Source organism: Suricata suricatta, chromosome 10 (genome assembly GCF_006229205.1).
Source record: "Suricata suricatta isolate VVHF042 chromosome 10, meerkat_22Aug2017_6uvM2_HiC, whole genome shotgun sequence".
NCBI lineage: Eukaryota > Metazoa > Chordata > Mammalia > Carnivora > Herpestidae > Suricata > Suricata suricatta.
In genome coordinates, this window is record NC_043709.1 from 56615381 (window position 1) to 56637547 (window position 22167).

Here is a 22167-nt window from a genome sequence, read left to right on the forward strand (position 1 = left end):
ATATGGACCCATCTTTCTTAAGGATATAAACCAGAATGAATGCCATTATAAACTAATTCTAAATGTTTTGGGTCTAAACATTTACTAACTGCCTTTATCAGACACTTTAAGTTACCTACAGTAGCATCTTTAGGTATATGAGAAAGCAGCAGGAATCTTTCCTGCACCCTCTAACACTGATCAGATGAGCAAAACATGACATCTATGTCATCTTTTTGGTTCAAAGCACAGCTACAATGCCAAGAGAGAGGGTTCAGAGTCTTTCTCCTACAGCATGAAGTTCCTCCTGATCAGCACTGTGCGCCCTGAAATGCCAAGAAACTGCCAAGGATACTCCCTGGTGAATGTGGACATGACTGTCCACCTCTCATTAGACTGCCCATGTGCCCAAGCACAGCACAATTCTCTGGAAACTCTGGGTTAATCACAGAAACTCCAAGGATCCCTAATGAGCCTGGCTATCAGCAGAGGTCCAAGCAGCAGCTCAGCAGCAGAACCCAAAGAATCACAGAGCTTTCTGCCTTAATCCCAAGGAATGTCTTCTCTTAACACTCCTTCCCTATGGCTAGATGGGACAGAGTCTCTACCTAGTCTAGAAGAATACAACCAGTTCTTGATGAAGATGTTGTGATTATATTTCCCTTACCTGATAATCCTGGTTGAGTGAGTGGAAAGGAAGGTTGGGACGGAGGAGGAAAAACAGTTATTCAAAAAGATAAAAATAACCTCGGAGGGAGTGAGCAGGAGACCAGGGTTTGAGATGACATTATTATCCCAGTGGAGACTGAGTATATCATCAGGAAGTCAAATTAACTTCATTTCACAAAGACAGAAACTTGCAACCTTGATTTGTTTGTAATTCCCCTGCCTTCTCAGGCCTCACACAGTGACTGTAAACTGCTGGAATTTCAAAACCAGGTGAGAAAAGATGCCGAAAGTAGTGGTGGAAAAGGGAGAGGCACTGAGTGGAGACAGGAATTCCATTCCCCTCTTAAGAAGAATGTTAAAGCCAAGGGCACTCCCGGATCCCCAGGAAAGGAAGTAGCTGGATTTCAAAAAAGCACTTTTCCCTACCTTCTTATTGTTCTTGTTATAGCCAAAAGTCGAAATCCCAGGCCTGGAAGTCACTGATAGCAGCATTTTCTCTTTAATGTAAGGGAGCTGAGAGAGAGAAGAGGGAGAGGGAAAAGGAGGGGGAAGAGAAGGGGAAAGAGAAAATGAGAGGGAAAAGGGAGGGGGAGGAGAAAGGGGGAGAAAAGGAGCAAGAGGGAGAGGGATGGGGGGGCGGTAGAGAATGAGCTGGGGCTGCTTGTTTACGTCACTGAGAGAAGTTAACCAAGAGTCTGAATGAGGCACTTCCACTGGGTCCTAATGCCCAAGATGTTATTTATTATATTTCTTTCCACAGTCTTAGTAGTTAAAGCAAAATTCTTAGGCCTACCCCTTTCAACTCCTTCCCTTCTCCCATATGAACAAGTTCTGTTTCTCCTGAAAAAACAGTGAGGATTTTTCTCCCCTAAGCTGTAAGATTTAGAAAAAGCTTTCAAGTTTGATTTTAAAGAGCCCACTGGGATACACTGCCTCAGAGAACACCTGAAGACAACTCTACTGAGAAAGAATGCCTGAGATGAGCTCAGGACCTCTCCCATACTTTATACTTACAGTGGTTGTAATGCACCAAGAAAGAACAGAAGAGCTCACCGAAGAGCAGAGACAGAGGACGGAAAATAACTAGTTTCAGATCCTTGAGTAGTTCTATTCCTCTTGAGTCATGCTGATGGGCTGATGCCTCTCACCCCTTTTTAGACTCCCCCCAGAAGGAATATCAAACTGAACTATGCCATGAAACTTGGTGCCTATTGATTTCTTTGCTTTCCCCCAAGTTTTACTGAGTTAAAATTGCCTACCTAGCAGTTTCTTCAACAACAATAAGCTATCCTGTTTGATTCTTTATCCCAGGATTTTTTAGTCTTCAAGGTCCATGAAGCTGAAACAGTTAAGAGTTACTCACCAAACCTGGAATTTATACCCAAACTGAAGTTCACAGAGTTGGGATGTTTGCTTCAAGTTGTCTCTGAGCTGTAGAGCTGTAGGAAAAAATAACTGTAAAAAACGTATGTTTTACAGAGAAAAAAATACAAAGTTCTCCAGGAAGAAGAACCTAACACAAGGGAGACAACACTCACCTCTAATAGTTCCAAAGTAATGTCCTGTGGAAGTAGCCTTAATAAGAGATTTGTAGGAAAACAAAAATTCAAGAATTGACAACCAGTAATTCCTATCAATCCAAATGGAACAGAGATATAGAATCAAAGCCTTCAAATCCCTTCTTCAGGTCACCTTGTGCTATCACAAATGTTCTCTTAAATTAACCCTGTCTGCTTTGCCACAACAAACATTAAGCCCAAACCCTTTCTTAAATGAAGTCCCAGTAGTCTCTATTCCAGTTTTCCTGTCACTTTTTTCCTATGATAATGGGACCAACAGTACTAACATTCTACAAAAAAAATACACACATACCACATACCACCCCCAATCTCTAACTTTCATTTCCAATAGGACAGGAAGTGCCGGCTCAGCTCAAGGGACACAGGATGGGTGGGAACAGCCTCAATGTGGGAACTGCAACTGAGATTGGAAGAACAGCAGCTAAATGCAATAAATAAATTACTAAAGGTATCTCTCAGAGCTACCATATATTTTTTTAAGTCCCTCTTCTGCCCTCACAGATGTTCATTCATTATATGCCAAGTTATCCATGCCACTTAAGCGCTTAGTTAATTTCTTCTCCCTTAACCTGACAATTTGGCACAAAAACTTTAATCTCTAAAGCCTGATTTATAATACCGACCTAATTTAATTTCTAACATTCTAACATTCTCGGGGCTCCTGGGTTGCTTAGTTAAGTGTTCGACTCTTGATTTCAGTTTAGGTCATTATCTCAGGGTTTGTGGGTTCAAACCCCACAACAAGTCCCACATCCAGCTCCCTGTTGAAAGCCTGCTGTCTGCTTGGGATGCTCTCTCCCACTCTCTCTGCCCCTCCCCAGCGCCCACACATGTGCATGCACTCTCTCAAAATAAATAAACATTAAAAAAATTATAAGATTCTCAATGTGTTTTGTTTTCCTACTGCATTCTTTAATGCTCAGTGGTATTTTAAAATTTAAAATAGTTAAAACCATGAGTTCTAGAGAGAGGTAGACATGAGTTCAAATGCTGACACCTTTGTTAGTTACTACTTATGTGACTTTATGCCAGGGTACTTAACATCTCTAATTCACTCATTTGCAAAATGGAGATAATACCTATTTCAATAGCCTTTAGAATCAAATCTAAGTTCTAGTTCAGTCCTGTCATTTATGGAATGAATGACACTGAAAACAACCTCACATGTCTGAATTTTTTTCTCATCTGTAAAATAGGGTAAATAGTATCTACTTCCTAAAATTGTCATGAAATGAAATAAGGCAATACATAATAAGCCCCTTAGGAAGGTCCTTGGCACTAGGTAAACACTCAGTAGATATTAGCTCCATTATAATTAATTACTCTATTATCTCCCAGCATGTATCCCTCTGGATATTGTATAACCCAGATTTGATTATTGAAGCGAATATTTCCAAAAACCAATATCTTAATTACATTCAAAAGATTATACTAGGATTAGGCAGGCTAAACTTTATAACTGGAAATACAAGATAAGAAATCTCAGGAATCATCCATTCAATTTCATTTAAACAGTCTGATCATTCAGAAATTTTTTTCTTGAGCACCTGGGTGGCAATGTTGGTTAGTGTCCGACTCCTGATTTCAGCTCAGGTCATGATCTCACAGTCATGGGATCGAGCCCTGCATCAGGCTCCGTGCTGGTAGTGTGCAGCTTGCTTGGGATTCTCTCTCTCCTTCTCTCTGCCCTTCCCCCATTAATGCTTGCTCTCTCTCAAAATAAACTCTGATCTCCTGGAAACTGGTGAAACATTTCTTATCTCTAGAAAAAAAGGAAACAAGATAATACAGAAACAAAGCTCATTAAAGATGCCCCAGCCCCCAATTCTCTAGAGTCCTACTACTCCAAGAAATAGAAACAAATCTAGAAAAAAAAAAAAAAGGAAAGGAAAAAAAAGAATTTTCATGCATCCTGAGATTTAATACCATTTCTCTCCTCTAAAAGGAGCAGTAACAGGAGGACGTTGGGAGCTGGAGGAAGAGTAGGAGGCCCATAGGCTTGTCTCATGAATACAACTAGGTAACTATCATTATCATCCTAAATGCCCCAGAATTTGACTTGAAGACTGGCAGAACAAACTCCACATCTAAAGGGCACCTGGGTGTCTTATCTGGTCAAGTGACCAAAACTAGGATTTCAGGTTCAGGTCATGATCTCACAGTTCATTGGTTTGAGCCCTGCATCTAGCTCTGCTCTGGTAGCACAGAGCCTGCTTGGGATTCTCTCTCTCTCCCTGTCTGTCCCCTGATTGCATGTGCACGTTCTCTCTCAAAATAAATAAATAAATAAACTTTTTAAGAAAATATTTAAAAAAATAGACTGTAGGGTGTCTGGGTGGCTCGGTCAGTTGACATCTGACTTTGGCTCAGGTCATGATCTCACAGTTTATGAGTTCAAGCACTGCGTTGGCCATGATCATGGTGTCTCTCTTTGTCTCTTAATAAATAAACATTAAAAAATTAAAAACATAGACTTTAGATTTTTGTAGTATAAGTTCAAGGCCAGAGAAGTAAAATGACCTAGGTTTATGAACTGATGCTAAAGGCTAATTATGTCAAAGAACACTAGTAAGACTGTAAATAAGACTGCAAAAATCCTTTATTCTGGCTAAGTACATTTTTGTTTGTTTTTATTTACTTTTGAGAGAGAGACATAGGGCAAACAGGGGAGGGGTAGAGAGAGAGGGAGACACAGAATCCAAAGCAGGCTCCAGGCTGTCAGCACAGAGCCCAACGAAGGGCTTGACCCATGGACCATGAGATCATGACCCGAGCAGAAGTCAGACACTTAACCGACTGAGCCACCCAGGTGCCCCTCTGATAAGTATATTTTTAAAGGAGGTTATGGAATTTTGTGACAGTGATAGAGAATATAACAGTTCTATGGTTAGATTCAGGAGGCATATGAGAGGAGAAAGAATCCTATTTCTTCCATTCTATTTTGATGCCTACCCCCAATGGTTTTGCCTATTATACTGCCTACACTTTTCCAGATCTGGTCAATGCCTCTCAAGTTCTTGGTTCTCATGGGCCTAGCACTCCAGAGTTGTTTTGAGGGGAAAAAGTAAAATACAGGAGTTACTGGAAATTTCTTGGAAAGAGACATTTGCAACTCTGACTCAAGATAGGCTGGTTTTTTATTTCTCCAGAACACCAACACTTTTAATTAAGTGTCTCAAGTAAAGGGGCTGGGGCTAGATTAACTCTGATTTGAATGTTGAAAGATGTTTGCATGCAACTATCAGCTCTTCCACATCAAGGTGGAGAACTCAAAAGAATGTATTACCTGCAGATGTGCCAGCCCTAGACAGACATCCAAATGGAGTCAGGCTGAAGTAGCACATGCATATGAATGCAGCGAGACGGGGCAGTTTGCTAGTGAAACTCTAAATTTGGTTCAGAAACCTGAAAAAAGTATATTAGGGCCAAGGATGCTCCCCTCACCCTACCTCCACCCAGCTATTAAGATTAGGGTTATCTTTCCTCCCTTTAATTTTTGTGCCCAAAGAATAGGTAGTGGAAATATACCAAAAGGTTGAATATTTCATGGTAAAAAGATGAGATAATGCCTTAGGAAGAAATGGAAAAAAAAAACAACTTTGTTTAACACATCAGCTTCCTTAAGCAAGAAAACTTAAGGATTTGCATCAAACAACAAAGAAAAGTTTAGCCCCACCTGCTTCTGATATAGGATAGAATGACAAAATTGGCTTAAAATTAGAAATTGGCAAAGGCTGGCTTCTTAACTCCTTGACTCAAATTCACTGGAAAACAGGGGAAAAGTCAACTCTGAAGAATTATCTAACTCACATTCTGGATATCAGCACCTACAGTATGTTCTCCTTTCCTAAAGCAATAGATACTTGTGGCCAAAACTTACTGTCAGGAATATCCTACCAAAATTTTCAAGTAGACTTTTCCCTTGCCAAACACTAAAGAAGTACAGGAATCAAATCACCTTGAATCACTAGGCCAGAAAATTAGCATAATGTACAAAGAACAGACTAGACTGGATTGTATACACACCCAGAATGGACTATACAGATTATATAGTAATATTATAGTCTTTAAATATATATTTTCTTCACACCTGACACCTTAATTTTACATGGCCTCAGCTATTCCTAAAATAAATAAGTCAGATGATTGCAATAGGGACCACAACTGAATTTAACTAGGTTAAACAAATGGTTATGACTCGAGGTCAAACATGAATGTCTTCAAATAGCTGAATACTGGCAGTTTCATGCATTAAATCTAACCTTCTGAAAAGTGTGAGACTGTGGATAAAGAGTCAGAATACCAATTAACTGGATAGTTCCTTTCCTTTGTCCTCTCTTGTTTTCAGGTAAGAAACCTAAAGAAGTAAACTCGCTTACAAAGATCATGACAATCAAATAATGATATAACTGACATCAGAATCCAGACTTTCTGCCTCTTAATTCAAACTCCTTTCCATACCAATCTGATTTGCCTATAAAATTAAAAATTCTGATAGGGATCCCTGGCTTGCTCAGTCTGTGGAGCATAACACTTGATCTCAGCATTGAGAGTTCATGCCCCACGTGGGTATGGAGCCTACTTTAAAATAAGTTTTAATTAAAAAAAAAATGGGGACCCCTGGGTGGCTCAGTCGGTTAAGCATCGGGCTTCAGCTCAGGTCATGATCTCACAGTTTGTGAATTTGGGCCCCGCGTGAGGCTCTGTGCTGACAGCTCAGAGCCTGGAGCCTGCTTCCAATTCTGTATCTCCCTCTCTCTTTGACCCTCCCCTGATCCTGCTGTCTCTGTCTGTCTCTCAAAAATAAATTAAAAACATTAAAAATAAATAAATAAAATAAAAATAAAAACAAAAATTCTAATATATATTTTGAGGTCAGAAGTATAAAATACTGTTAGACTTTCAGAGATGAAAATTCAACTATTCTCCTCAAACCAGCTCTGATAAAGCTGCTACTCAAGAAGCAGTGATGAACGATATTTTGGCCTATTCTTAAATTGCACTGAACAATATTTCTAGGAATAAACTTATCATGGAAACAACATTTATATAAAACTACAACTGTAGACAGACACATGGAAAGATGCTACACATCACCCATCATCAGGAAAATGTAAATCAAAATCACACTGAGATATCACCTTACATCTGTCGGAACAGCTAAAATAAAAAACTCAAGAAACAACAAGTGTTGATGAGGATGTGGAGAAACAGGAACCCTCATGCACTGTTGGAAATGCAAACTGGTGTAGCCACTGTGAAGAATATATGGAGGTTCCTCAAAAAGTTAAAAACAAGGGTGCCTGGGTGGCTCAGTCGGTTAAGTGTCCCACTTCAACTCAGGCCATGATCTCACAGGTTCATGGGTCTGAGCCCTGCATCGGGCTCTGTGCTAACAGCTCAGAGCCTGGAGCCTGCTTGGTATTCTATGTCTTCCTCTCTCTATGCCTTGCTCGTGTTTTCTCTCTCTCTCTCTCTCTCTCTCTGTGTGTGTGTGTGTGTGTGTGTGTGTGTGTCTTTTTCTCAAAAATAAACATTAAAAAAATTAGGGCACCTGAGTGGCTCAGTCAGTTAAGCATCCCACTTTGGCTCAGGTCATGATATCATGGTTTGTGAGTTTGAACTCCCATGCTGGGCTCTGTGCTGACAGCTCACAGCCTCGAGCCTGCTTGGGATTGTGTGTCTCTGCCTCTCTCTCTGCCCCTCCCCCTCCTTTCTTCTTTGTCTCTCTGTCTCTCAAAAGCTAAAAAAAAGAAAAAAAAGACACCTCATCAAAAGATCCATCATAAGTTTGTATTCCTATAGCATTATGTACAAAATTTCAGTAGGCCTTTTTTTTTTTTAAGAAAGAAAGGGTGCGCACATGCCTGTGGGAGCACAGACACAGGGCTTGCTCAAACCCACGACCCTGGGATCATGACCTTAGCTGAAATTAAGAATCCTATGCTCAACTGACTGAGCCACCCAGGTGGCCCTCCGGAGGCTTTTAATTCTGCTTGACCTTCCCATTTCTTGCATCCAGATTGTGAACTCCTCAGAAGAGGGGCCAACTTTACTTTTTTAACTTCCAAATACAATTTATGCTCAAAAATTAGCTGAAAGAGGGGCACCTACGTGGCTCAGTTGGTTAAGTGTCTGACTTCCTCTCAGGTATGATCTCACAGTTTGTGGGTTCAATCCCTGCATAGGGCCCCATGATGACAGTGTAGAGTCTGCTTGGGATTCTCTCTCTCTTCCCCTCTCTCTGGCCCTCCCCGACTCATGTATTCTCTCTCTCTGTCAAATAAACAAACTTAAAAAAAAAAGGAAAGAAAAAATTAGCTGTAAGAACACAATTTTTACTTCCTTTTAAGTTACCTCCAATGGGAAGATGAATTCCCAATGAATATTAAGAGAACACTGCCGCCTCCTGGGTGATACAGGTCATGCAACCTTTCGCAAATACAAAGAAAGCATAGAATTTGTACACTTAGACCAGAAGTTTGAAATTTAAAGCCAGCTCTACCACTTTCTGTGTTAAACTGGAAAATCTCAAAAATTTTTAAGATTTTTAAGTAATCTCTATACCCAATATGGGGCTCAAACTTACACTCCAAGATCAAAGGTCACATGTTCTGAGTCAGCGAGGCACTCCGAAAATCTTAATCTTTTAAAACATCAGTTTTCCCTTCTACAAAATGGGCACAGTATCTCTCAGGGATTAGTATGACAATCAAATCAGATAATGATTGTGAAAGTACTTCTGTCAATTATAAAGCATTTTACAAGTACAAGATATATATATATATTTTTTTTACCTATACGTGATATTTACACCACACTATGTTGACTATCACAATCCACCTTTTTTCCTTCAAATATTTTTAAATTTTTTTTATGTTTTCTATTTATTTTTGAGAGACAGAGAGAGACAGCATGAACAGGGGAGGGTCAGAGAGAGAGGGAGATACAGAATCTGAAGTAGGCTCCAGGCTCTGAGCTAGCAGGCAGCACAGAGCCCGACATGGGGCTTGAACCCACAAACCGTGAGATCATGACCTGAGCCGAAGCCGGAAGCCGGACACTTAACCGACTGAGCCACCCAGACGCCCCATTTCCTTCAAATATTTTAACATGGTAGTTGTCTTAACAAATCCATCTTACTCCTTACTACAAATCTAAGTAAATAATATGCACTGTGATAATCAGAGTCAACTCACTAATTTTAGATGGCGAATGGCAAATTTCTTTCTTTATATGTTAATGTAGAGTCACTATCATCATCTTACTAAAATATGTTGAATACAAAAATATGCTAAAATTAGGGGCACCTGGCTACCTCAGTCAATAGAGCATGCATTCAACTCTCAGAGTCATCAGTTCGAGCCCATCTGGCAAAGAAATTACTTTAAAAAATTTGATGTGGAGCATCTGGATGGCTCAGCAGGTGGAGCATCCACCTCTAGATTTCAGCTCAAGTCATGATCTCAGGGTTCATGGGAGCCAGCCCCGAATTGGGTTCTGGGCTGACAGGGATTCTCTCTCTGCCTTCTTCCACTTGCTCTCTCTCTCGAACGAAATAAACCTAAAAAAAAATTAGATTGTTGTGATGGTTGCATAACTTTATAAATGTACTAGAGATCATTAAAGTATACTTTAATGTTTATTTATTTTTTGAGAGAGAGACAGAGAGCATGAGCAGGGGAGGGACACAGAAAGAGAGGGAGATACAGAATCCAAAGCAGGCTCCAAACTCCAAGCTGTCAGCATAGAGCCCAACGTGGGACTCGAATCCACGAGCTCTGAGACCATGACCTGAGCCAAAGTCAGCTGTTTAACCAACTGAGCCATCCAGGTGCCCCTAAAGTATACTTTTTAAATGAGTAAATTTTAAAATATTAAAAAAATGTTTTTTTAGGGGTGCCTGGGTGGCTCAGTCAGTTAAGCATCCGACTTAGGCTCAGGTCATGATCTCACGGTTTGTGGGTTCAAGCCCCGCGTCAGCTCTGGGCTGACAGCTAGTTCAGAGCCTGGAGCCTGTCTTTAGATTCTGTGTCTCCCTCTCTCTCTGACTCTCCCCTGCTTATGCCGTCTCTGTCTCTCTCTCTCAAAAATAAATAAAACTTAAAAAAATAATAATAACAAAGCTTAAAAAAATTCTTTTAAATCAATGTTTATTAGTGACCACTGGTGATGGTTAAAAGTTGAATAAAGTAGTTAGCAGAGTTGCGCAGCAGAAGCGTGCTGGGCCCATAAAAGTTGAATAAAGATTTTTTTTTACTTTTTTTGAATAAAAGTTTTTTTTAAGTTTTTTTAAACTAATTTATTTTTTAAATTTTTTAAATGTTTTATTTATTTTTGATACAGAGAGAGACAGAGCATAAGAGGGGGACGGGCAGAGAGAGAAGGAGACACAGAACCAGAAGCAGGCTCCAGGCTCTGAGCTAGCTGTCAGCACAGAGCCTGATGCGGGGCTCGAATCCACAAACCTGAGATCTGACCTGAGCCGAAGTCGGAGGCTTAACCAACTGAACCACCCAGGCGCCCCAAGTTTTTTTAAACATGCTAAATTTGGGGTGCCTGGGACTCAGCTGGTTAAGTATCTGACTTCAGCTCAGGTCATAATCTCATGGTTCCTGGGTTCAAGCCCCACATTGACCTCTGTGCTGACAGCAAGGAGCGTGGACCCTGTTTTGGATTCTGTGTGTCCCTCTCTCTCTGCCTCTCCCCTGCTCGCACACTCTCAAAAATAAATAAATATTTTTTTAATGTTTTAAGGGGTGCCTAGGTGGCTCAGTCAGTTAAGTGTCTGGCTTCAGCTCAGGTCATGATCTCTCAGTTTGTGGGTTCGAGCCCCATGTCAGGCTCTGTGCTGACAGCTAGCTCAGAGCCTGAAGCCTGCTTTGGATTCTGTATCTCCCTCTCTCTCGGACCCTCTCCTGCTTGCGCTCTCTCAAAAAAAAAAAATTAAAAATTTTTTAAATAAAAATAAAAAAGTTTTAAGAAAAAACTATACACAAATATTAAATATCCTTTATAAATACAGATATAAAAAGCCCTAACAAAATATTAGTAAACTGAACTCAGAAACATATTTTTTTTAATATTTTATTTATTTTTGATACAGAGACAGACAGAGCATGAGAGGGGGAGGGGCAGAGAGAGAAGGCGACACAGAACCGGAAGCAGCCTCCAGGCTCTGAGCTAGCTGTCAGCACAGAGCCTGACGCGGGACTCAAACCAGGAACGTGAGATCTGACCTGAACTGAAGTCAGAGGCTTAACCGACTGAGTCACCCAGGCGCCCCTAGAAACATATTTAAAACCAACTGCTATTTATGACCAACTGCTATTTATTTCAGAAATTCAAGACTGGTTAAACATCCAAAAATCAAGTAACGTGATATGGCATATTAATAAAAGAGAAAATCCATGGATCATCTCAGTAGATGCAGAACAAGCAATTAACAAAATCTATCTATTCATGATAAAACATCTCAATAATAGAAGGAATTACCCCAATTAATAGATAAGGAAGAGTTACAAAAACCCTACAGCTAACATAACGCTTACTGCTAAAAGACTGAATGTATTCCCCCCAAGATTAAGAACAAGGGAAGTGTGTCCGCTCTCATAATTTCTATTCAACATAATGCTAGAACTTCTAGACAATGTGCCAAGAAAAAGCAAACAAACAACAAAATCAAATAGCTTAAAGACATCCAGACTGGAAAGGAAGAAATAAAATCATCTTTATTCATAAACAACATAACTGCCTATGTAGAAAATCCTAAGCAACTCACAATAAAACTATTAGAATAAATTAAGCCAACAAGGTCATAGGCTACAAGATCAGTATACAAAAATCAACAGTGTATCTATACACTAGCAACAAAACAGGATTGAAATGAAATTAAGAAAATAATTCCATTCATAATAGCATCAAAAGAAATTAAATATCTAAAAATAAATTTAACAAAGCAAATGTAAGATTTATACACTGAAAATTATAAAATATCACTGAGAGGATATTAAAGAAGTAATTGTTAAAATAGTAATTTTCCCCCAAATTTATATATATATGTACATATATATATAGTTTGCAATTTCTTTTTTTTAATTAAAATTTTTTAATGTTTATTTTTACTTTTGAGAGAGAGGCAGAGTGCAAACAGGGGAAGGGGCAGAGAGTGGGAAAGACACAGAATCAGAAGGAGGCTCCAGGCTTTGAGCTGCAGCACAGAGCCCGACGTGGGGCTTGAACCCACAAACCGTGAGATCATGACCTAAGTGGAAGTCGGATGATTAACCAACTGAGCCACCCAGGGGCCCCAGTTTGCAATTTCTATCAAAATCTTAGCATGTTTCTCTGTAGAAGTTGACAAGCTGATGGAAATGCAAAGGACCTAGGAGAACCAAAATAATTTTGAAAAAGAAAAATGTTGGAAAAAAGAAAAAAGCTGAAAGATTTACACTAATCAATTTAAAAGCTTACTAAAAGCTAAAGCAAACAAGAGAATGTGGTACTGCTGTAAAAACAGGAATGTAGGTCAATAAAATAGAATTGAGACCAGAAAGAACCTCTTATATTTATGGTCAATTAATTTTCAACGAAGGAATCAAAACAATTCAATGAGGGAAGAAGTTTTCCACAAAAAGTATTGGGATAATCCGCATGCAAAAAATACCAAATAACAAGAACTTAGACCCTTACCTCATACCATACATGAAAGTTAACTCAAAATGGATCACAGAATTAAATGTAAAAACTATAATCATAGTCTTCTACAAGAAAACATAGGAGAAAATCTTCATGACTATGGGCTAGCAGAGCTCTTTGACACAATACCAAAAGCATGAGCCGTAAAAGAAAAACATGGGGGTAACTGGGTGGCTCAGTCGGTGAAGCATCCGGCTTTGGCTCAGGTCATGATCTCATGGTTTGTGGGTTCGAGCCCCGCATCAGGCTCTGTGTTGACAGCTCAGAGCCTAGGGCCTGCTTCAGATTCTGTATCTCCCTCTCTCTGACTCTCCCCTGCTCACACTGTCTCTCTCTCTCTCTCAAAAATAAGTTAAAATTTTTTTAATTAAAAAAAAAGAAAAACATGATAAACTGGATTTCCTTAAAATTTTAAACTTTTGACTTTCATAAGATACCATTAAGAAAATGAAAAAACAGGTCACTGGCCATAAGGAAACATTACAAATGATATACCTTGATAAAAGACCTGTATCTAAAACATATAAAGAGTTCCTATAACTCAATAATAAGACAAAAACTTAATTAAAAAATGGGCAAAATGCTTGAAGAGACACTTCACATCCAAATGACTAATAAGCATGTAAAAAGGTGCTGAGACTGAGTAGGTATTAGGAATATGCAAATTAAAACCACAATGAGGGGCACCTGGGTGGCTCAGTCGGTTAAGCATCTGGCTTCGGCTTTGGCTCAGGTCATGATCTCACAGTTTGTGGATTCAAGCCCCACATCAGGCTCTGTGCTGACAGCTAGCTCAGAGCCTGGAGCCTGCATTGGATTCTGTATCTCCCTCCCCCCCCCCCTCTCTCTCTCTCTGACCCTCCCCTGCTCGCACTGTCTCTCTGTCTCTCAAAAATAAATTAAAAAAAATTAAAAATTTTTAAAATAAATTTAAATAAACTTAAAAAAATTCTCTACAATATTCTTGTACATCTTAAATTTATTCACATGTATTTTCAGTTTTTTAATGCTATCATATGGGGTGCCTGGGTGGCTCAGTTGGTTGAGCATTTGGCTTCGGCTCAGGTCACGATCTCACAGTTCATGGGTTCAAGTCCCGCATCAGGCTCTGTGCTAACACCTAGCTCAGGTCCCGGTGCCTATCTTCAGATTCTGTGTCTCCCTCTCTCTCTGACCCTCCCCTGCTCACGCTCTTTCTCTCCCAAAAATAAATAAAACATTAAAAAAAAATTTTTTTAATAAATTTAAAAAATAATGCTATCATAAATGTAGTTTCTAAAGAATAGGCATAGGAGTGCCTGGGTAGCTCAGTCAGTTAGGGGACAGACTTCGGCTCAGGTCATATCACAGTTCACGGGTTCGAGCCCCAGGTTGGGCTCCCTGTTGTCAGCAGACTCTGCTTCAGATCCTCTGTCTCCCTTTCCTTCTTCCCCTCCCCCCCACACTCTTTCTCTCTCAAAAATAAATAAACATTAAAAAATTAATTAATAGCCATAATTATTACTTCAGTATAGGAACGATAATAAATTTTGGATACTGATCTTTTATCTAACAATCTTGTTGAACTTTTTTTTTTTTTTTGAGAGAGGGACAGAATTCCAAGCAGGCTCCACACCCAGCATGGAGCCCCAAAACAGGGCTCAATCCCTGGCATCACGACCTAAGCTGAAATCAAGAGCTAGACCTTCAACCAGCTGAGCCACCCAGGCGCCCCTATAGTAAAAAAATTATTATTTTTATTTTTTAAGTGTTATTTTAATTTTTGTAACGTTTATTTAATTTTGAGAGAACGAGTGACAGAGCAGGAGTAGGGGAGGAGCAGAGAGAGGGGGAGACACAGAATTCATAGCAGGCTCCAGGCTCTGAGCTGTCAGCACAGAGACAGATGCAGAGCTCAAATCCACAAACCAGGAGATCATGACCTGAGCCAAAGTCAGACGCTTAACCAGCTAAGCCATCCAGGTGCTCCTAAAAAAGTTTTTATTTTTATTTATTTTTTTAAATGTTTTATTTACTTTTGAGAGAGAGAGAGCAAGCGAGCGAGCAGGGGAGGGTCAGAGAGAGAGGGAGACACAGAATCTGAAGATAGGCTCCAGGCTCTGAGCTAGCGATCAGCACAGAGCCTGCCTGACATGGGGCTCGAACCCATGAACTCTGAAATCATGACCTGAGCTGAAATCAGATGCTTAACCGACTTAGCCACCCAGGCGCCCTCCTAAAAAATTTTTTAACGAAAAATACAAAACAGTGCTTATAGTATGGTACCATTTGTGTAAAAGAGAAAAAAATACATAATTGCTTATATCTGGATAAAATATATACGGGAAAGATATACAGACAACTGATAACAATATTTGGTTCCGGGTAAAGTGGATAGCTAGGACCAGACAGGAGTGTGACTACACCATATGCCCTTTTGTACCTTCTAAATTTTGTGGGGTTTTAAGATTTTATTTTTAAGTAATCCCTACACCCAGTGTGGAGCTCGAACCCATAACCCTGAATCAAGAGTCACATGCTCCACTGACAGAGACAGCCAGGCAACCCTGTACCTTCTGAATTTTGAACCAACATTCAGATGAATAAATTAAATTGTAAAAGAAAATAGTTCTAGCAATGAATTTTAATTGGTCACTTTTATGACTTCTATTTTTCCCGTTTGAGCTTCTACACTCAGTAATAAAAATTCTGGGTGACTGGGTGGCTCAGTTTATTAAGCATCTGACTCTTGATTTAGGCCCAGGTCATGATCTCACACTTGGGTGAGTTTGAGCCCCACATCAGACTCTGTGCTGACAGTGTGAAGCCTTCTTAGGATTCTCACTCTATCCCTCTCTCCCTCTCTCTCTCTCTCTCTGCCCCAACCCCACTCGCACTTTCTCTCTCTCAAAATAAGCAAATAAACTTATATGTTCACTTCCACACTGGCAGTGCAGCGCCTAACTAAAGGATCTAACTCACCAACTGTGAGATTGTGACCTGAGCCAATTTTCTCTTTCTGCCTCTCTGCCCCTTCCCCCACTCTCTTTCTCAAAATAAAATTTTAAAAATAAATAAGTAAAATTATAAAAATAATAATTCAGTTAAACATTGTGATCCTGGAGCACCTGCGTGGCTGTCAGTTAAGAGGCCACCTTTGGCTCAGGTCATGATCTCACGGTGAGTCGAGCCCCACACTGGTCTCTGTGCTAATAGCTTAGAGCCTGGAGCCTGCTTCGGATTCTGTGTCTCCCTCTCTCTCTCTGACCCTCCCCTGCTCATGCTGTCTCTGTCTGTCTCTCAAATATAAATAAGAAAAACAGAAAAAAAACCCAGCAATTAATAACAATTTTTGCACTTAAGTGTATTTGGTACTTGATGCACTTTTTACCGTAATTTTTTTTCATCTAAATTAAACTGGAATAATAAATGCATGTAAGTAAATATACTTAACCTTGGAAATCTCTTACTGTACATATTACCTGATAATCTAAAATTGTTTTATCTAGGGGATTTGGGCAGGGGAATGGGTGAAGTGGGTGATGGGTATTAAGGAGTGCACTTATTGGGGCTCCTGGGTGGCTCAGTCAGTTAAGAGTCCAACTTTGGCTCAGGTCATGATTTCAGGGTTTGTGGGTTTGGCCCCGCGGCAGGTTCTGTGCTGACAGCTCAGAGCCTGGAGCCTGTTTCAGATTCTGTGTCTCTCTTGTTCACACCTGTCTCTGTCTCAAAAATAAATAAACATTAAAAAAAAGTGTACTTACTGAGATGAGCACTGGGTGTTGTATGTTAGTGGTCATTCATTAAATTCTATACTTGAAACTAACATGACACAGTATGTTAACTAACGAATTTAAGTAAGAACTTGAAAAAAGTAAAAAATAAATAAAATTGTTTTCTCTAAAGATTTCCCAAAGTTCAGAGGGTTTAACAGCAGATTTTAGCAAACTGACAGGCAAAAGTGGATGATGTATAAAAATTTTCAAATTACATAAAATCTTGAGAAATTAAGGTTTATTGAGTGTTCAAGTAGATCAATGTGGTTAAAATTAGTTTTACTTAGTTTTTTAAAGAATGGTTTTGTTTACTATATGGTAACACATGATTCTGAAAACACTTTTCATGTTTTTTAGTTTTAAAAAACAAGTATTAAAATGCTATTGTAAGGATGCAGGTCCGATCCGGCCCTCACCACCGGCTGTCCCAGCCTTCCCGGAGCAGGTTGCAGCGCACCTCCGTGGTGGAGATGCGCGCCCCCCCCGCAGGTCTGATCCAGCCTTCCCCTTTACTTAAAGGAGAAGGTGCTGGCTTCCCCTGAAAGGGCGCGCATTAAGGAGGGACAACTACTGCGGCGCCCAATGTGGGGGGGGGGGAAGGTCTGCCACTACCTTTGACCTTTCTAGAGGCGGGCCTAGTCACGCCCCACGTGGGGCGTCCTGGGCCCACTCTGATTGGTCAGTGCTCCAGATGGTGTGATTGGCTCCCACAACTGCCAGGGTTGATGGGGGGGGCAGGGATTTGATCACTGTACACCTGTCATCATTTCCTATACCTCCCCCTCCCAAAGGCATAAAAGGCCCTGCCCTGCCTTTGTTCGGGGCTCTCTCCACGTGGCCAGCAGGTTGGCTGGAGACTGTGAGCCCCAGCTTAAGCTTGTAATAAAGGCCCTTTGCTTTTGCAGGTGTGACTCAGTCTCCCTAGCAGTCTCTGGTGTTTGTTTTGGGGTGATTTGGGGTGATTATAAAAACTTGGGCACAACACTATCAAGCACAACCACACACAAAAGGTTTTTTCTTTTGCTTTTTCAAATTCTTTCAGATTAGCATGAAAATCTCTTTTAGGTACCCTGACAAAATTTACATTCTATTAGCACATTATAATGATTCAGATTTGCTATAGTCTACTCCAATCTACACCAGAGAAACCAATTTACAGGAGAGATTATTTGGCAAAATAGAGAAAATGTGTACTGGACATTGTAAATTTGACCAGTATGATGATATATTGTGATTTATTTTTACATGCTCATGTCTATACTTTTTCAGTTCTATAAAATTTAGTTTTGTAATTGCAAAACTATACAGGAATTAGAAAAGCACATTGGGATAGATCAGATACATCTGAATTTATACAAAATTTCATTCACTCTGTGAAGGTCTAACATTAAGTTAAAACATGTGCACCAGTACCATAGTGCTACTCTAGCCAGAATCTAAATCCTATTCAAATGCTTACTAATGATGACTTAGCCATATTTAAATGTATTAACCGATCTAGTGGCCTTGATTAATATTATTTAAACTTTCAACTCCAATGAATGCCTTAAGTCCATGAACTCAAAGCAACACAATGGCAGCAACAGCTTAGCTTCACTACTATCACAGACAGAATGAGAAGTGAGGATAAAGAATTGGTAAGTGTAATGGCTCTTTCAAAAAACTTGGTTTAATGAATACAGATAATAGAGACAGTGCGAGTGGGAGAAGGGGGGAGAGAGAGGAGACACAGAATCTGAAGCAGGCGCCAGGCTCTGAGCTGTCAGCACAAAGCCTGATGCGGAGCTTAATCTCACAAACTAAGATCACAACCTGAGCTGTAGTCAGTGTGTAATCAAATGAGCCAACCAGGTGCCCCTCAATTTAAAAAAAAGAACGATACTATGGAAAATCTGAATTGCATAAAGTTGCTTAACTGAAATATATTTTAATTTAATTAAACAGAGTCAAAACATACTCAAGTGATTGTTTCTTCAGATGGCAAAGACTTGAACATGTTCATATGGTGAAAGATATACTCATTAGAGAGAAATAATTCAATAAATACAGCAAAGTAAGTAGGGAGATTAACCTGAGAGTGGTGGAAGGATTCCTCTTCAATAATATCTGGAGAGATAAACAAAGGATATAAGTGTAATGGCAAGAAATTGAGGATTTCTTTGTGAAGCAGTGGGGTGGTAAGTTCAAGTGAAGTAGAGAATCTTTCAAAGAAGGTTAACGAGTAGTTGCCTTTAGTATATAAATATTCTTATCATAGTGTTTAACTCTTCATAATGCAGGGGTGCCTGGCTGGCTCAGTCAATAGAGCATTAGACCCTTTAAGCCCCATGTTGGGCATGGAGCCTACTCCCAGCTATATGCTCAGCCTCACTGATCCACACTTTCTCACACCCAATCAAACTCTGACTCCAACCAACTGACCTAGAGTCCCTCAAAAGAGAGTCCCTCTCTTGCTATGTTTGTTATTGAAGAGCTCTGTCTAGAATACCTTTCTCCTCTCCATCCATGCAAACACTTCTCATCCTTTAAGAGTTGGCTCCCATCACCCAATATTTAAAAAAATTTTTTTTAATGTTTTATTTATTTTTAAGAGAGAGAGACAACTTGAGCAGGGGAGGATCAGAGAGAAACAGAAACACAGAATCTGAAGACCAGCTCCAGGCTCTGAGCTAGCTGTCAGCACAGAGCCTGACGTGGGGCTTAAATCCACAAACTGTGAGATTCATGACCTGAGACGAAGCCGGACACTCAACCGACTGAGCCACCCATGCGCCCCACCCAACATTTCTTGAGGTCCCTTCCCCTTTATCTCAGCTACCCTTTACCCTGACCCTGGTTACGTGCCTCTCTCTCTCTGTTTTTTAATGTTTATTTTTAAGAGAGGGGGCAGGCAGGGGATCCCAAGCAGGCTCCACACTTACAGCAGAGAACCCGAAGTGGGGCTTGAGCTCACAAACCATGAGATCATGACCCAAGCCAAAGTCAGACCCTTAACAGACTGAGCCACCCAGGGTCCCCAGGGGCCTCTTCTTTATACTTTCTTCTACATCTCTCTTCATCTCGGCATTTTTCATTGGTAATTTTAAACACTGCTTTCTCATTTCTATCAACAGTCAGAAACTGGTGTTTGTTTTTGCTTAATCTCTGGATTCCCTAGCTCCAGGCCTTGTACACCATAGGCCAATGAATAAATATTCATTGAATGAATGGAAGATGACTATGTCAGAACTCCTAGTATTTATATTTTATATAATTATACAAGATTATCTTTTGCAAACGGAGAAACTAAGGCAGGAAGGCATGTGCACCAATAGTAACATTATTAGCATAACAAAAATTAATGAAAAAAACCCTTAAAGTAAAATAATCTTTCACTTGCACTAATTAACATTCTAGCTACAGTCTAAAGAGTAGAACAAATGAGAATCTCTAAATCACAATAAGCATTCCTTAAACAAGTTTCCAATTTTGTCCAACAGAGGATTTAGCTTTTCTGATTTAAGTTTCAAAATCATTAAGACCAATCCTCCCCCATACACCACAAAACTCTGGCATGACCAGGGACTGACCTAAAAACCTACTATTAGAAATGACAGAGATTTCTTTCTCTTATGAAGAACCTCATTTCTAGCTGGCCATGTCACAGTTGTCTAATACTTTTGCACAGATTTAACTAGATGAGTCCTTTTCAAATCCAAAACAAAAAAAGGACCGGACACTGCCAAGCTTTAACTACTTGGGACGACAAACTTGTTCTTCTTGAATATTATATACTTTACACGAAATGTGGGCCTCCCAAGTCACTGGTTCAGGCTCCTTCCTCATGCAAAGGCAGCAATATTGTAGTGGCAGAAGAATCACTACAAAGGTCAAAGGGCAGCTGGGGGATAGTTCTCTAAGCAAAGAACCTCCCTTTCCATAGGGAGATTTTCTTCACTGCCCAACCAGTTCCTGTTACCAGAGACAACTAGGAAGAATGAGTGGGGAACTCATCACTCACTGATTATAATTAAAGGTAATTCATAAAACCAGGGGTAGGGAAATAAAAGGAAGCAAATGACTTTCAGGTAATGTTTAGAAATCCCTAACATATGGTACCTTTCTCTTGACAGTCTAAGAAGCTTCAGAGAAGTAACATCCTGTGAAACAGGGAAAAGATTAGCCTGTTACATTTGGAAAAACATTGGCTCTAGTTTATACTACCAGAGCTTTCTTAAAGTCATGGGCAAAACCATGCAGGAGGCTGCCCAGGGCAAGCTTGAGTTCCTGAATTACAGTGAGACAGGGCAGATAGGGAATGACTGCGGGAGGGAAAAACAAAAACAAAAGAAAAATCACTCTCGTTTCAAACCAAATAAACCCTCCAACCCTAATCAAGATACCTTTCCACAAAACAAAACATACCAGAGCATGGTTTTGATATTTATTCTCCCACAGTTACCCTTGATGCTCATTCTAATCCAAAATTGTAAAGTGACGGCACAGTGTGCAACTCTTGATCTCAGGGTTGTAAGATGGAACCCCACTTTGGGAGTAGAGATTATTTAACAAAAACAAGCAAAAATTAAAAAATTTTTAAAAAGGTGATAGACAACTCCCAGTACTGTATCACAAGGCTTCCACATAAATGTATCCTTCAAGGATGGTGTCATTTCCAGGGATAATTCAATTCAAAAGTTAATTTTGGGAATAGCCGCATTGATGGAGAAAGCCTTGTAGTCAGAGATTTGAGTCTGATTCTTAGCTATGATATTAAATAACAACTCAGTTGGCTTACTCAAGCCCTATTCCCATGTCTTAGTTTCCTCATCTTAAAATTGGGGCTGATATGGGGCCCCTGGGTGGCTCAGTAGGTTGGGCATCTGACTTTGGCTCAGGTCCTGATATCATGGTCTGTGGGTTCAAACACCGCATCGGGCTCTTTGCTGACAGCTCAGAGCCTGGAGCCTGCTTCGGATTCTGTGTCTCCCTCTCTCTCTGCTCCTCTCCCGCTCACTGTATCTTAAAATAAAATAAAAACATTAACTTAAAAAAGGGACTAATAACTACTTTGTAGGTCTCTGGTAAGAGGGAGAGATAGACTATATAAAATAGCTGGCACACCACAAGCACTAGATGATACCTAATATTTACATGAGTTTTTACTCAATATAGGTGCTATGTTAGGCACTGTGAAGATACAGATGAGTGTTTTCCTAATTGCAAATGATAAAATTCCTGAATGTGCTTAGTTTTCAAAATTCTTCTAGGGACGCCTGGTTGGCTCCATCTGTGGAGCCTGTGAATCTTGATCTTGGAGCTTTAATTTCCAGCCCCATGTTGAATGCCGGGATTACTCAAAAATAAAATCTTAAAAAAAAAACAACCCGCTACTTTTCTATATCACTTCTTTTACTTGACAAATACAGGAGGAAGCAGTTAAAAGAACTAAAATTTTGGGAGTACTTCACGGTTTATAAAATGTATAAAGGCTCAGTCAACACGCA

General features: G+C 39.9%; 1 protein-coding gene across 3 annotated transcripts in view; it reads right to left on the reverse strand.

Moving 5' to 3' along the window:
- The window catches only part of RBMS2 (RNA binding motif single stranded interacting protein 2), a 65919-nt gene extending 63621 nt beyond the window's left edge, over positions 1–2298 (reverse strand). Inside the window, exons 1-3 of one of the 3 annotated variants that reach the window (XM_029955187.1) lie at positions 2187–2298; positions 2012–2087; positions 1075–1161 (exon numbers count right to left, since the gene is read on the reverse strand). In XM_029955187.1, the coding sequence (XP_029811047.1) occupies positions 1075–1140 (66 nt within the window). In that variant the 5' untranslated portion in view covers positions 1141–1161; positions 2012–2087; positions 2187–2298. Of the gene's footprint in view, positions 1–1074; positions 1212–2011; positions 2088–2186 lie in introns of those variants that run through there. The other 2 variants (XM_029955190.1, XM_029955189.1) reach the window with 2 other exon arrangements.
- Positions 2299–22167: the final 19869 nt, after the last annotated feature.